This window comes from Protomyctophum parallelum (genome assembly GCF_964188405.1).
Source record: "Protomyctophum parallelum genome assembly, chromosome: 4".
Classification (NCBI taxonomy): domain Eukaryota; kingdom Metazoa; phylum Chordata; class Actinopteri; order Myctophiformes; family Myctophidae; genus Protomyctophum; species Protomyctophum parallelum.
Window position 1 is genome coordinate 3037624 of NC_139700.1, and position 17265 is coordinate 3054888.

General features: G+C 42.0%; 1 protein-coding gene across 6 annotated transcripts in view; it reads right to left on the reverse strand.

The window, feature by feature from the left end:
* LOC310857597 (CCR4-NOT transcription complex subunit 1) overlaps window positions 1–10144 on the reverse strand; it is a 42586-nt gene extending 32442 nt beyond the window's left edge. Inside the window, exons 1-14 of one of the 6 annotated variants that reach the window (XM_083763326.1) lie at window positions 9980–10144; window positions 7418–7714; window positions 7201–7308; window positions 6374–6472; window positions 6130–6198; window positions 5985–6039; window positions 5652–5855; window positions 5354–5522; window positions 4539–4665; window positions 3827–3937; window positions 2962–3132; window positions 2005–2132; window positions 926–1166; window positions 156–275 (exon numbers count right to left, since the gene is read on the reverse strand). In XM_083763326.1, coding sequence (XP_083619452.1) covers window positions 156–275; window positions 926–1166; window positions 2005–2132; window positions 2962–3132; window positions 3827–3937; window positions 4539–4665; window positions 5354–5522; window positions 5652–5855; window positions 5985–6039; window positions 6130–6198; window positions 6374–6472; window positions 7201–7308; window positions 7418–7519 — 1704 coding nt within the window. In that variant the 5' untranslated portion in view covers window positions 7520–7714; window positions 9980–10144. Of the gene's footprint in view, window positions 1–143; window positions 276–925; window positions 1167–2004; window positions 2133–2961; window positions 3133–3826; window positions 3938–4538; window positions 4666–5353; window positions 5523–5651; window positions 5856–5984; window positions 6040–6129; window positions 6199–6373; window positions 6473–7200; window positions 7309–7417; window positions 7715–9979 lie in introns of all 6 variants that reach the window. The other 5 variants (XM_083763325.1, XM_083763327.1, XM_083763328.1 and 2 more) reach the window with 5 other exon arrangements.
* Between the last annotated feature and the right edge of the window lie 7121 nt (window positions 10145–17265).

The window sequence follows — 17265 nt, forward strand, 5'->3', positions numbered from 1 at the left end:
CAGCACAAGTCACTTACATGACATTAGATCCAAAACAGCAAATTTCACTGAAAGTTACCCCCCCTCCCATAAAATTTGTTTTTCCCTTCATACTGAGTAAAACATACTGAGATGCTGTATTGCTAGGATTTATCAGTAGGTACCTGAGTACGTACCTTCAAGTCCTGGGCCACGTCCAAGATGCGCGACAGCTTGGCCTGGTCGTACTGCTCGCCTCTCATGTACCACTCGGCCATTGAGTGCATGATTAGCTGGCGAATGGATGGGGACTGGCCCTAGAAACACAACGGCTACGTTTTAGAGACGGAGAGGCAACACAAAAAACCATGCTGAGCTGAAAAGCCAAGGTCAGAAACAACCTGTGGGCTCAAACACTGTCTCAACTATAGAAAGTAAGCACATTTTATTTATATAGCAATTCTCACAGAGAAAACTCACGAAGTGCTTTACATGCAGATAAGAGAATAAAAACAAAGACAAGCAACATACAACAGAATAGTAAAAACAGGCACATACAATTGATCTCAAAAAACAAAACGGCAAAATAACAAGACACCACATGGAAAAACATCAGATAGCGGAGACAAACACAGAGGCCAAACGGATGTTCACAGGAGATTAAAAATGTATGGTGCTTCTAGGATCAACAGCAATATATAGATTTTGAAAAAGAAAAGAGATCTGAGCGAGAACTGATGTTCTTGCCCTGATGAACACAGTGAGAGATCAAAACACATCGGCTTTTATGGAATAAACATCATCGTCACTTCCTCTCCGCCACATTTTGAGTGCTCGGAATCGGATCCCTTTCTTTTCTTCCATTCTCTCTTTTTAAGCGGTGCCTCCGCTCCGTTACGCAGCTGTGTGTCCCTGTGTGTACGTGTCTTTTGATAAAAGCAGCAGCAGGGTTAACGTCGTCACTCACCTGTCCGTGCCAGGCATAGTGCAGGATGATGGCAGAGTTTGGGTGGTTGCCCAGGAAGATGGGCATGAGGGTGGAGATGAGCTCGTGGCGGAGCGTGTGCCAGGAGGTGGAGATCTGCAGCAGCGCCAGCACCAGCATGTCCGGACAATGCTTGATGGGAAAGCTGAACAGCTGCTTCACCTGCTCGTACTGCCCCACCTCGGACAGCCGCAGCAGGCTCTCCACCAGGTCCAGGCTCTTCCTGCGAATGGAGGGAAATTAAGCTCGAATGCTCCACTTTTGCCACGCCACGAGCTTGTAGAAAAATCGTGAAATCTTTGCCAATCTTTGAATAGATATTCTTTCAGAGCGAACGTTTTTAACTCAAATCTTTGCTTCTAGTTTTACATAAAATATGAGAACTACGGTCATAGAAACAGGTTTTTCAGAAAACCGACATTTTGTAAAAATCTGGCCTCGGGTCTAAATGGGTCAAAAACAGCTAATGCTATATTGTGCAACAGCCGTTGGCTGTATTTATTATGTTCGATTAGTAGTAATAAATATATATAGAGCTAATGCTATACTGTACATCTATATATATTTATTAGTAGGCTTGCTTAGCTGTACTGGGTATAGGGCGACTATTATGCCTGGTAGCGTTTGTTGCTTCTGTCGTCCCTGCAGATGATGAGTGATGTGTCCCTAATGTGTTGCATTCTTGAGGAGGGCCTGGCTTGGACATCGCTCAATCTCTGTCAGCGCTTCGACGAGGAAACACCGCTTAGCGTTGGTCTTCCCTCCAACCTGTCATTTACGCGCCGTTATTTTCGTCATGTCTGCCTAATTTCGTTAGTTTGCATTTTCGTTCCGTTTACTTCATTTTACTCCCTTCTGGAAGGAGTGTTAGTTTAGTCCCGTTTATCCGTCATGCACTTAAGCCACTTTGTATTTATTTGTTTTTGAGTATTAAAATAAATACTCTTTTATGAGCGGTGTTGCTATCCATACATTTTGCAGGCAGGTTGCCCCCTAGGCTTCAGAACAGTCCGTAACAATTGCGTGTGTGTGTGTGTGTTTATGGTCTATGCGAGCTGTACCAGGTGGCAATCTCCCTGTTGTCGTCTTCTGGTGGGGCCTTGAGTATATCGATGGCCACCGTATGGCAGGGGTAGTCCGCAAAACAAAACACTTCTGGGCTCATCAGGGAGTGCTGGATGAATGACAGCTGGGAGAAGCAAACAGAAAGAAAAAAGAAAATCAAATTACATTAATTTTGGATTATAGAAATAATTTTCGATGAAGAAACTAAACTTCACCTTAAATAGGCATCTACAGCTACAGTCACAGTTTTATTCAACCATACGTTCACGCATTGTGAGCTTGTCTAATTCACATTTCCAGAGTGACTAGTGCAGTCTAGAAACTAGAAAAAGTGCCCCTCGGGGCACAGGTCTCCATCAGGGTAGGTCAGGTTGTGGCCTCCTGGTGGAGCTATAATAGGCCAATGTGAAAAGGGTGCCATTTGTTCTTATGCCTTTGATGTCTCTTATGCCTAGTCGATATATTGCAAGAGATTTCATCAACGATATATCACAATATATCTGCAACTGAAAAAACAAACGTATTACCGTAAATCCTCAATTATTAATCCGGGTTTATATAACTGATTCTGATACTGGGCTTTTATTGGAAGGAGGCAGCTAAAAGAAGGAGGTCTACTTTCCAAACAGATCATAATGAATAAATCACATTTCGTGTCAGTTAGAAGTCGGCCTCCTGGTGGCGCTAGAACAGGCCGTTCAGGAAATTTTGGGGCAGAGGTTCATCGTTGGCATCTAGTGTGTGCAAAATTTGGCGTGGATCGGTCCAATGGTGCCGGAGATTAGCTGGTAACGGACTGATGGACACACGCGGGCGGACTGCAAAACATACTCTCTCCCCATGCCTTCGGCCTGGTGGAGAGAACCAGGCTTTCTACATGTAAAGGTGGTGCCAGTGAGTCATTTACCTGCCTTTCTACATGTAAAGGTGGTGCCAGTGAGTCATTTATTTACCTGCCCTTCGGCATGTTTCCATGGCCGATAAATGAGGTCAACAGGGAAGACCTCCATGCCCAGCCCCCGCTGGATCCCGCAGACCACCATCTTTAGACCCTTGCTGTCGCGGATCATGAAACCAGGGTGGTCCAACTCGTAAGTCACCTCCTTGAAGTTCAGATTGGGGTTCTATAGGAAGAAGAGAAGGAAAGGGAGCCTTATCATTCAGGGAGGGAAATGTTAAAATGTTGTCCGACGTACTGGGCAGTGAACACTCCACCTCCAGGGGCTGGCGGTCTCACGATTACGATTACTGCAAAAAAAGGCTCTCAAGTGATTTATTTATTTTTTACATAACGTGTGATAGTATACATACAGTTTATCATGTTCATTGATTAAGTTATCTATTTATTTACATATAAGAGTGTACTGCATTTCAGTACAGTGACATCAGAAAGATTCGCTCTGAGACACATTTAATCAACAAGGCCTGCAGTAGGCTATGCACTAGAACAATATGCATGACATTATTTACATGAACTAGAAGTAGGAGGAAATGTTAGAGGGAGAAACAGTATCCAACTAAATCAACTTAACGACCGCCTGGAGTTTGTTTTCATGTAATGAACAGGTAAGACTAGCACTTAGTATTAGACTAGGCTTAGTAATTATTGCCATCACCTAGGTGGGTGAGTCGTGTAAGCTGTATGTGTTCAACAACACATGCAAAATAACATCCAACAGCTATGAGGTGACGGAAGCTTGCCCAGCTTAGCAACGGTTGCTAAACTATTTGGATTGGCATTGGACAATTGCTTTTGGGGTGGGGTTTAGCGAAGAGACCGATCTAAAATCTCCAATGAAAATGAAAGCACCAACTCACCACTTCTTTAACCACATCAATGAGAACTTCAACGTTCCAGGTGTGTGCCTGCGAGCTGTCGATCTTGTCCTTCCCATCACTCCAGATACCACTTCCTGGAGCAGAGATGGACTGTGGAAGAACATGGACGGAAACGTTTAAACACATTCAATTTGCCACGATTTAACTCACATTTATGGAAGACAATCTGTGGCATTTGAGTCAAATGTGGACTTTTATTTTCAGATACAAGAATGCATTCAACTATTCAAGGGAGGGTTGGTCCAAAGTCATTTTGGAAATCATTCATTGGAATTAACTAACAGGGAAATTGGAAGTGATAAAACTAAATAATTAGACCACCACTGATAAATGAGTCGTCTGTGCTGATTGGATTAAATTGGTGAAAATAGCTGATCTGCAAGCTCATGGCATCTTTTTTTTTTTTTTTAAGATATTGTTTTGCGGCTTACGCCTTTATTGATTTTTTAAGGGATAGAAAGTAGGCTGACAGGAAACGGGAGAGAGATGGGGGGATGACATGCGGTAAAGGCCGTGTCGGGTCCGGGAGTCGCACCCGCGGCACACCGCGACTGGTACACCAGTCCGGTGCCCAGACCGTTACGCTACGGCCTGGGCCAAGCTCATGGCATCTTGAAGAGTTTCACTTATAATGACATGCACACAATAGGGACACCAGGGTTAACAATTCACTGCAGTGGTAGCAGCTCACCTGTAGTGGGATGCCATCAGCCAGTCCAGAGTGTGTGCGGGCCATCATGCCCAGAACCCTGGCCACCTGGCTGGCGGTCACCTCTCTCACCCCATACTGGAGGATTATGTTTCGGCACTCATCGAGACTAGAAGACAAACACACACACAGCTCTGTCAGAATTTGGTATTCAAGATACAGTCATGTTGTTACCATAGTCAAACAGTATCTTCAGCTCAGACAAGCTTTCTGGGATTTTAGTGGAATCAGATTGCGGCCTCTCAGAGCCAATCGCGGACTCTACTATTTCAGATATACCAAGGTTATATTTGACACCAGAATTGTTATTGGGTGAAAATGATACACCACCCAAAATGAATCAGCTACTTTATTGCTAAAATGTAGCAGTTGTACTCTACTGAACAGAGGCTAGGACAATCATACAAGGAATTCACTACGAATTAGCTCCATTTATTTATTTTTATCCCACAATTTTGTAACCCATTTTTCACCCCTGTGTCAATTATCTAATGTGATCCTGGGCTCTACACACCCTCCGCCAACCTGGGGAGAGCAACGGACTTGAACTCATGCTTCCTTCATGCATGAGTGTCCAAGTTGCTCCGGACAGGGGGGAGTTTCCCCGGCCGGACGTAGCACGTGGAAGGAACACGTTATTCCAACCAGTTCCTTTCCCCTCCATCAGGCGCCCCGGCTGGCCAAGGGGAGGCAGTTTAGAGACCAGGATTACCGCATGTTTTTTGTGAGGGTAGCTACCCTAGGGGACACGGGGAGAACATGCTAGAATAAGCTAGTTATTGAAAAATAATATTCACCTTGCACAGAAGCCATAGCCAACTTCTTGCATGAACTCTGCAAGAGAACTCTCCATCATGGTTTTAGCTAACTCTCCCGAGTCTGGAAGGATCCTGTCCATCAGAATGTCCCGTTTTTCAGGGTACAAAAGTGGTGCAAGCACCACAGGACAGCGCTCCTGGGGAAAATCTGAAGCACAACGAGCACATTCTATGAGCAAACTTGGCACAGCATATATTCAGCACAGTTTCAGTTACTCCACAATGCGACAACCGCCATATGTCTGCCCCAGATGGTCCCCACAATATTAAAGCGTACCTCTGCACAGTGTCTTGAGGAAGGCGTCGATCTGCTCTTGGCCCACACCGCTAGCTCCCTTCTGGCCAAAGATTAGATGGGAGAGGAGCAGGTGCAGGACCTCGATCGCAATGTCCTGGAAGCCACCTTCCTGGCTCCCTCCAAGATCTGCGTCCACGTACGACCGCAGTAGATCCGGGAGCTTCTGCTTTATAAATTGCGCCGCTAGAGAACAGAACACACAACATTTCAGACGTTTTATCAAAATTTGGTGTCTTGAGCAGGTCTGCATTTGTATTTTTGTGGTAATTGATTTGTGGTAAATTACCCAACAAACATCTTTTGATTACTTACCAAAACCTCGCAGGTCTCCGCTGTAAGAATTCAGCAAAGCAAGGCCGAATATCACCTGTGGGGGGGAATAAAATTACTATATATTAGATTGTTCTTAATCGTTGAATGTTTCTCTTTCAAAATGATAACAATAAAGCTGCCTTACCTCTTGGACCTTGCTGAGCTTAAGAACTTTACTCAACTGAGTAAATAAGTGTGCCGACGGCTTTAAACTCTGAAAGATGAGATTCATGTAAATAAATTATTTTATCAATACAAGAAGTGTGAATTGTCATTCATACATTCAAATGCACATTAAGGTTTGTTTATCCTACTTGTTACAAAGAGAGGTGTGAAAGTGAATTTCATTGCACAAACATATTTTTTTTATATATTCCACTGGCTCTTACCTTCTGGTAGTGCAATGGGTTGTCGATGGCGTAGCAGAGAGTAGAGATAAAATTTGGCTTTGAGATCAGCGACACACACTCCTGGATCAGAAACTGTGTCTTGGGCAAGATGAAAAATGAGAATATAGGGTAGAGTAAGGGAGTGAAAAAAACAAAATAAAAAATGGTAAGTTACAAAAAAGAAACATCGGGACAATCATCCATAAACTAACACTTTTGCCAATTTTCAAACACAAAATTGGGCTCGCAAAACAAATACATTTAATGTCTTAAAATGTGCCGTTCCATGTCACCGGGCATATACTGTACACTTTTTTTACATCATCGTCATTGCATGCGAAATGACTGTACCGACATAATTTGTCATTATGAGAAGTTAGGGGGAATCCCCAAAAATATAATCTAATAATCTTCCAACAACATTTAAAGCTGCAATCCTTAATTAGAGACATTTAGAGCCTGGTGTCAGGTAGGGGGAAGTTGCCCAGCCTTTAGATAATAAGCCCACGTGCTGATTTCCTCTGGCAGTGGTGAGTGACAGATGTGTGGTCTCCCATAAGGGAGAGACAGGTTAGAAACCCAGGCATTACATTATTCAGTTGCAATTACCTCTCCATTGGAAGAAAAATACATACGGATTGCAAGACAATTGTTCCTAAGTAGGGGTGGGAGATATGGTGATAAATATTGACGATACAATGTCTCCACGATATGCCTTTTCAGAGATATTGTGATACAGAACTTGAAAAATAACCATAAAACCAACATGAAAAATAATTGTGATACATTTTCCATATCGCCTTCAATGATTTTGTTCCTAATCTTACCTGATGAAAGTCCTTGCCACTGCTTTTACCATCGCCACTAAAATCCACATGGGAGAAGAGACAGCGTAGTAGATGCCTGTCTGCCTCAGGACCGTGACGATTCACAATCTGAAAACACAGTGTGTACAACATGTCACACACATGGCATCCAAGAACTGAACATATACAAAAAAAGATCATATCGATTTGGCCATAATATGTCATTATCGCAACTCACATGCTGTATTTCCTGCTGGCTGGCTCTGTAGTTTTTCTTTGTTAAATTGTCCACCAGGTAGCTGATTTGAGACAAAGCCAGCGAGAGCGAGTCAAGATTCATTGCTGGTTGGGGCGGAAGCAGGCGGCCGTGCCCGGCGCAAAATCACCATTATTCCCCTTTAGGTCACTTCAGTGATAGGTTACTTTCGCCCCCCCCCCCCCAAAGGTGTAAAAAATATAAAAGTCCAGATGAGTGTAAACTCTCGGCGGCTCCTGGTGCAGGTAGAGTCCCTCAGTTCACCATCAAGTTCAGCATCTGTAACATAAAAATGATATATAAATTGAGGGCGGAATTGGCGCATAAATATTACCATGTATGGCACTGAAATATTGTATTTTGGCGCTGTGATTGGCTGAGAATCACATCATTTTAGTTAATTGGGTCGTTACATTTTGAGGACAGCATCATCTGCACATATTGCGTGCTGTAACAAAACAGCACAGGTCTGGCAAAACATAACAGGTGTGCCACAGGTGACACGTTATATACAAGTGGCAGATAGAGGGAGGGAGAGACGGGGGGACGGACGACTAGAGAGAGGGGAGCAGAGAGAGAAAAAGGAGACAGGGGTGTTCAGCAATACAAATGCAATGTATGTACATGTACATGTACACACCACACAACCCAAACTCTGCTATACTCTTGGGGGGATAGAGAGAAGGGGAGAGTGAGTTAGGGATTGGGTATTTCAAACCCCCAAACTGGTATGAACTACTTATTATAATTAACCCTTTGTAAATAGTACAGTGGTATGATTATACAATGGTGCTAAAAAGCATAACACAAAAAGCCCTGAGGGCTTATTTCCATTGTCATCCTGTGTACTCAATTCACATAGAGGACTGAAATGAAAGCAGGCTCTGGCCAACTTACATAACAGAAATGGGTTATGTGTAATAACAGTACAATAATACATTAAAAGCTTAAAATGTGAATTTGACAATTTACTTAAACCTAATTGTATAATATATATACATTTTATAATCTGTGCAAGCGTTAGACAATTATTAAGTGACAGAAAAAGTATCTAATTGGATAGTGGATAATGTGACAGGCTTTGAGGCCTTGCCCGACCCAGCGGGCTATTCATTATTTATTCATTTTTTCGCGTATAATTAATACGCTGTTTTCAGTAGAACATGGTTCTAGCATCATAGTTAACAGAGACAGAATAGCTCATTCAGATAATTGTCAAATCAGAAGTACTTTTTCAGTGCCAGTGGCCTCGGCTGTACCACAAGACAACAAGGCACTTTACACGCAAAAGCAAAGCCACCAACAAATCTGTCAAATAACGGACGGTGTTAACTTTGTTAAGTGTTTACACACAGAGAAACACCAACGATGAGCACCATCACAGTCACGTCTGCTCTTGCTGGTTATAGTTGGAGCGATTGGAGAACAAATATGCTGATTGTTTGTTAGCTTAGACAAAGAGCCAGCTAAATGGTGCCAGAGCTAGAGCTGAAAAACCGACAGCTATATGAGCACATTGCGGAACGGACCCCCGACATGGAGCCGTGTCATTCATGTTTGCACCGAACACATCACACACAGAGACAGGTCCAGCATAAGAGACGAGTTCAGTATCCCATCGTATCTCAACCACCTAACGCTTTGACAGGGAGGAATTCACAATGAATGAATGGATAAACACGGCGCGAGTTAACGTTAGCCGAGGAGGTCATGAACATGCTAACAAAACAACATGTTGTCAACACTTGAATTGAATTGAATGCCAACACCATACATGTGTTACTTACAGCTGTCACTATAACCACACAGTATCTCTGTTATTATGGGATAAATAATAATAACAATAATCACAATAACATGACGGGTGACCACACATCGTCCAGATCTCCATGGGCTGGCTGGCCACCGACAAAAACGCTAGCAAACACACAGTCGCACATTAATGTTAGCATGTCGTTCACTTGTTATCGAGGACAGTTAAATACAGTGCGGTTGAAAACCGCTCACTAGTCACCCGTTTCATTGAATTAGTGGTAGATGGAAATAGTTATATGCTGGCCAACTGGTCAGTCGGTCGGTCGGGTCATCGGTAACGTTACAAACGAGGCCATGAACCTCGGCCACGGCCGCGAGCATTGCGCTTAGCATCTAGCTTAGCACTTAGCAGCTAACGTTAGTCATCTTCCGTGAGCCCCGACTATTGTATGCAACAACGGCTAACGGGACTGTGTGTCAAAACTATATTACAACCATCTAACATTAAGAGGTCGAGAGACCTTCGGGTTGCGCACAACGCACAGCTGCGTTTCATCGCTCGGCATGTGCGTAGAAAACTAGAACAAGTCTCCACACACTCGCAGAAATATTTATTATCCTAACATCTTAGCCGATACGACGGAATAAATGACATTTCCCTCCCAGCACATAGACGTGTCCCTCCACTGCCCGGTGGGCTAACGGCCTCATTGCTGCACAGCTGCTTCTGAATTACAATGGAAGAACTATATCGTCCATTCTGCTTGGATGTGTGCGGACACGACTCACCATGTCTTCCAAGAAGGTGATTTAGATGTTCATCCCTTCGTGATCACTTCACTAAACTTGAGGAAAAAACAAGGGTCGCTCTGCCTACACAGCTCTGTTTGATTTTCAAAATAAAATGGCGACCGTCATCGCCACGGCGCGCTCACAGTGCTAATGCACGAGTCCATGCTCGCGACACACACACACAAATGAATCACTAGATTCACTACTAAACTTAGTCCTCCTCTAGACTAGTTAATTGCTTAATTGCAAATACAAATAATAACGTATGCTCTTGAATGTGTCCAACACTCCATGGGGTATCTTGCAGCGATTCTAATTACAAGGGGCCAATATCAAATAAGAAACTAAATAGCTAAACTTCATGTCGGTAGAAAATGAGATATTGTGTTGGTGCAGACCGTGCAGTCTAGTTGTCCTGGCTTGAGCAAAACCAAAAGTGTCAAGTTATTATGCAAAACGTCTAACCTATGGATAGACCTATGGTCTAGCAGAGACCTCTATTGGCTCAAACTAGGTATAGCAATGGTAAAACTAATATTTCTATACCAGTGGTTTTCAACCAGTGGTCCTTGAGGGGGTTCCAGGTGGTCCCTGCAGAGCTAAATTATGGAGAGTTGACCAAACGGACCACTATTAGATCTGCATTAGGCCTACTTAATTTACAAGAATAATTGTTATATTGATCAACGACTGTTATCTCTCCTATGGTAGGCCTACCACTACCGACATCAATTCAGCATGTAATTGTGGACAAAATCAAATCTGATGACAACAAAACATTCTATGTTTTGGGTCTGGGAGGCTAAATCTAATGACTCAAATGCCAAATAAATAATGGACCCTGACATGAAAAGGGTTGCCATATATTGGTTGTCTATGGTGTGGTATACAAAAATGTCCATAACCTTTTTTCGCAATGTTTCCAGCGGGCCTCTCATTCTGTGGACCTTAATGACCAAATGAATAGAAAAAACACAAATAAAAAGTACAGCATGACATCACAGATCCTGTCCAATTTTGGGCCTGTGGCTCCTATTTGTTGAACTCCCTCTGGTGTTGTCAGTGTGGACTTCGTTGACATTAAGGAAGTATTTAGACAGGTACATGGGTTGGGTATCTTCGTGGTGTAGCGAATCTTGTAATCCAGACCCATTGCAAGATGCTGTATTCTGTCGTCCTAAGCCATTCCAGCCTGTCAAAATGGGCAGGGGTGAGGTGGGTTCAGGGAGTAAGGCCAAGTAGTAACCTGGCCAGTTTTTTTGCGGCTTTCGCCTTTATTTATTTATTTTTTATAGAGGGACAGACAGTAGGCTGACAGGAAATGGGGGAGAGAGATGGGGGGGTGACATGCAGTAAAGGCCGTCGGGATCGGGAGTCGAACCCACGGCACACTGCCAGACTCTGACTACCGGCCAAAGTGCCTTGACTGCTGAGCCACGGACCAGGCCCTGTAGCCTTGTTTTAAGGGCCTTTGAGGTGCTGTGGTGAGAACCTGGCTGTGGTACCAAGAGGTGCATGCATAGTCGAAGAAACCTTGTAGCCTACAAGGGCTCTAGGGTCTTTAAGGTGTTTTTGTTGACCAGTGAGGAGATCCCGCACAGGAATCTTGTTCTTTGGTTGACATTTTTGATTACGTTGATGATGGCCATTTTATCACCGGAAAGATTTGCCTCCTAGGTAGGTAATTTCAACTTTTCGTGTGATAATATTGTCACCCACTCTAACTAAGAAGCCAGATGGCTTTCTGCCATGCTCAGACAGTTAACATGCATGTAAAACTAATTATTTTCTCTTAAACCAACCAACAGTTAAACCAACACTCCTGTTGTGTAGTTAGTAGTACTTTTATAAACTTTATTTATGTAGCAACTTTTTGTTACAAAATGTTTTTGAGATAAAGGAAATACAGGTACAATAAAATGAACACTAAATGAGCACTAGGAGATCTTAGTATAATCCGATCGACAGTAGGAATTGGCTTTAAAAAACTGTTCTGTTCTGTGATGCTTGTTTCAGAACATTAAAAAAAAATCTGGATAATACTCCAATTTTCTGGTCAGGTACAGTAGGTTATTTGCGGGCCAGCAATATTAATGGAATATGAAATTGGACAGATCCATCTAGATCACATGACTAGAGATACTGTAGTGTGTACCAATTTGCAGGATGTTACTTATAATAACTGTACTCTGGTCCCAGCAAATCAGGCACAATTTGCTATTTTATTTTACAGATTATATATATAGTATATGTATGACTAGCTCTCAATGATGACGTAAGAAATATGGTCATGTATGTAATCTGGTCCCAGCAAATCAGGCACAATTTGCTGTTTTATTTTCATACGCATCAAAAGTGGCGTGTTGGCTGGGACGGTTTTTGGCGCAAAGTAACCACAGTATACCGCTAATCAACTCGATCAGAAATGGAGTTGGAACAACTGAGGTTTGACCAAGCAGAAGACAACCAATCACCACTCACCAACCACTGTCAACTCCACCCTGTGCCACCCATGCCAACCACTCACCCACCTCCAACCAGGCCGACCACTCCTACCTCACCTATCACTGGGGCCGCACACACACACCTCAAACCATATAACAATATGAATGTACATCTGATGCACAAGCTTGTATATCGGATGCCATCAGATGCCAAGAATATGACGTATGACCTCTTCCCCCAATATTAACCTTCATCATTCAACCTCTGTTATTTATTTGTCCAAAGACTGACATAAAATAGTTAACATATACTACTCACATATCCTCAGGATGGCACGCCATACAGCGATCCAGGTACTGTGACATGAACTTGAAGTAACTGGGCTGAATGTGTACACTGCTTACAATTAATCTAAAATGTACCTTTGCATACTTCATATTCATATTTTATAGAAACAATGTAGTTAGATATATTATATTCCTATAGTATTACTTCAACAGTGAACAGTTAATTATTCTATTGCAATATTTTGGCTATGAAGAGAAAACACTTTTTATCTCCTCAAGTGGTCCCTGGACCACTGGTTGAAAACCACTGCTCTAGTGAGAACATAGAAATAGAATATGTTTGCAGCTGAGGGACATGGACATGAAACATGACCCCAAGTATAGGCTACATCAACTAAAAACAACACAATCCCCATTCCCCATACCTTCTCTTTAAATAGAACATTGTTGCCACCTAGTCTTAGATACATACAATGTATTATTAGCCTATACATGCATATCACTCCCAAGCAGAGTTGGACATAATTTCTGTTTTAGTTTAGGCCTACTAAAGAGCTGGAGAATACTCATTCCTTTGTCAATGTTAACTTCAAACACTATGTAGGGTCTGAATCATGCCTGGTATGATCTGTTGTTCTTGGATCTGGAAACCTCCTTTACAACTTGAGCAATTTTTCAGTGAACCTTTTTTAACCACCATAACCTTCACACTTCACAAATGACATTTTTCTGGATCCCATTCCCATTCTATTGTTCTATTCTCTTTCAGGGCGACTCCAAACTGATGAACTACATTCTTACCTTGTCTCTGCGTTCTCTGCATTATTCCACCAAACATGTTGAAAATATGGGGGACCAATATTGAACCACTGGAAAGTAGTAAAAAGTGCTTTGGACAAAACCACAACTCCATTGGACCCTCAAAATGTCTACTAAAGCAACTAACTCCACCACCTCTCCTCATTGACTATATATAAAGTCACACCAACTTTGATGAGGCAGTATTGCTTTGTTTTCAAAATGAAGGTTCTTAATTTCCTGAAAAATGTATAATTAACATTTCCTGAAAAATGAACATTGGAGTTTCCTGACAGCAGAGATATAGTCCATATAGATGACACCATCAGTGGCTGGCGACATGAAGTCTCAGATGCACATTGGGGGCCACACTGTTCCCATGTTGATCCACACTATTAGAATTATTTTGGCACCCTAGTTTTTGAGGGGTGCTATTCCCTCCGACATTTGGCTTTCATTACATCATGTGGCAGCCAAGTCTATGGACTTTTAACATTAATGGGTTTGAGAAACAAGTTAACTACAGTATAGGGGTGAATAGAATTGACACTGCCACATGTGGAATGATCAAAATGGTGAATGGGTAAAGAGGCCGCCTGGGAAACCGAAGGTCTCCAGTGCACCCCTTGGCTCTGGTCTATGGGCCCCAAGTGTCTGTGAGCAATTACTTCTCCCCCACATTCTCTATCATGAAAGTAAAAAGTACTCATTATGCAGAAGGTCCCGTTTCACAGGTTTTCAAATTTAAGTTTTTTTAAATGTTAGAGCTACAAGTGAGATTGAAGATCTGATCTGATCAGAGCTAATAACCAAAATCTACAAAGTAGCTATAACTAAAGTTTTCAAACAATTAAGATCATAATTTGTATCACTCCCTCAGTCCAAAAATGAATCAGTTGTTCTGCATACTGCTGGATTTATTGAAACCAACATTGAACTGATAACACAAAAATACGGTACACAAATGCTTAGACTAACATGGCATAAACATAAATTAAAGAAAATACATACAAAACATTTGTCAAGTGACAGGCGTGCACCCATGTCTACCCGACACCAGACGGCCATATAAAGGGTTCCACATTAGCCAAAACGATGGCACTTCCGGCCCAACTTTGACATGCATTGAATAAGCATATATGAGCAATAACTGAAATTAAATACAAAACAAATTACAGCAGTTACAATTTGCCTCCGAGATGTAGTGGCTGTGGAGTAGAAGTAAAATACTCCGTAAAGTAGAAATAAATTGTGCCCAGTTAGTACAAATTAAATTAAATGTGCCTAGTTACATTCCACCACTGGCACCTGAATTGATCGCAATAGAATGTAATAACAAAACCCTAATAGTGTAAAACGTTATGAGGTTTCCTCCCAACAGCAACGATATGTAGACGAGCAAATCGGCTAACCAATCACATATTCAGTTCAATGAAAGGATAAATTAAGTCGCATGTGCCTCAAATATAACAAATTTGTGGCAACAAACATTAAATGCCATTGCCAATGAAGGGAAAATTTACATCATATGTATTGTAGACTAGCAAATCAGCTAACCAATCACATACATTCAGTTGTTCATGAGCTGATGTATAATGATAAGAGCGACCCTCACTTCACAAGTTCACACAGGTGTGATTTTTTTTTAAATGATTTAGTTTAGGTACCCAATGAATAGACCCTTATGTGTCTGTGCCTCAGTGTAGTGTGTACACACTCTTGAGGAAATTGACAGGATTTCCCATGAACCCATTTTGGACGGGAACCCCTTTTGGTGTTTTAAGAATTAGGTTATACTTTAGCTATTGAAAAATAGCAGATCTGCTGCAATATGAGCTTGTAGATCTGCCATTTTTGAAAAATCGTGAAAATGTGGCACAAACACCAAATGGGGTTCCCACAAAAAATGGGTTGAAATACAATCGAATTCTCTCATAGAAGTTAAAGTGCTTAAAGGACAACTTTAGTTTTTTTCAACCAAGGTTCATGTTTTAGGTTGTTAGAGAAAGTAAAAGATGAGTGTTATTTTTTTCCATTTGCTGCTTTCTTTCGTTTTAGGGATTTTAGCTGTTTTGTACAGGGGGGCGGGGGCATTCGAGCATGGTGCTAAATATGTATTTCTTTACACAATATTATGGAGATTTATTTTTTTTATTATTTACTATAGCCCTAATAAACCCCAGGAAATTACATCTGGCCACAAATAAATCACAGGATCTACTGAATGTGAAGGTAGCCTACTGGGGGGAAGCCACACTGTGTGTCATAGGCTCAATGTCAGTTTGACACATTCAGTAGATCTTGTGATGTTTTGTGGCCAGATGAAATTTCCAGGGGTTTATTAGGACTATAGTAAATAATTAAAAAAGAAATCGCTATAAAATGTTGTAAAAAAATACATATTTAGCCCCATGCTCGAATGCCCCCGCCCCCCCTGTCAAAAACAGCTAAAATCCCTAAAACGAAAGAAAGCAGCAAATGAAAAAAAAACTCATCTTTTAGTTTCTCTAATAACAACCTAAAACATGAACCTGGGTTGAAAAAAACAAAAGTTGTCCTTTAAACTTTACACAAACTGTAATCCTCTCATGAAAGTACTAATAAAAGCATTCTGTATTATTCTATATGTCTAATGTATGAAATAAAAATGTCTGTCCTGATTCCACGCCAGATGGTGGAATCCTCGTCCCCAGCGATGGTCATGTCGTCATGGACATCTCCAAACACGGTGGGCTGGATGGCCACGCCTCCTCCACACATCAGCTTGGCTCCCTCCTTCCCACTGCAGATGTAGCGAACTGCTCCTCATCCACCTGCACAGATGTTGTGGTTCATATACTGGCTCAATACATTTCAACATTGTCATGCCTCAAGTCAAATCATTCAGTGCATAATCAATACTAGTAGTTCGTCCTGACATTTAATTTAGAACAGTGATTCTCAACCTTTTAAATTTCCAGTTTGATGCGCATTCAGCCACGGACCCCCATTTTATACAACTTTTTTGATCAGTTCCCAATCCATCTCGACATTACTAATTTAGTGTGACCGTCTTCTCATTAATCCAATAGCACCCGATTCTACAAATCTCTTCTAAATCAGTAGTTCTCAAATTGATATGCATTTGGCCGCAGACCACAAATCTTCAAGATTTGTCAAAAATGTTCACAAATGGCAGATATGAGCTTGTACATCTGCTGATATCCAAAATTACACTTTCAACCCATTTTGGGCGGGAACCCCTTTTGGTGTTAGCATTATGTTATGATTTAGCTATTGAAAAATAGCAGATCAGTGGCGCGCTACGAGCTTGTAGGTCTGCTATTTTTTTTAAACAGTCAGGATTTAAGACATTTTTAGAATCTGATCTCAGGTCAAAATGCGTTAAAGAACCACCATTCTTCTGTGTGTTAGAATCTGATCTCACGTCAGAATGGGTTAACAGTGCCGCAGTTGTGATTTACCTGGGGTCCTTGCTCAGTGTGTTGTAGAGATCTCCCAACGCCACCACACCTCCTAGCATGCTCCACGGTGGTGTCTCGGATACCCTTGTGGTGATTTCTGTAACACAGGTTTGTTCTATCTACGGATTGTCCTTAGTTGATCCCTTACCGTTTGAGCTGTCCGGCATGTAATTGCCATGACATGCTCTCTGGGTAAGAAATACATAAGCTCCTCCGCCACGTCAAGGCGTCAATCCATGGGAGGAGACCAATTTAGTCATCGCCAATTCCCAATTGCCCCAAGTGTCCT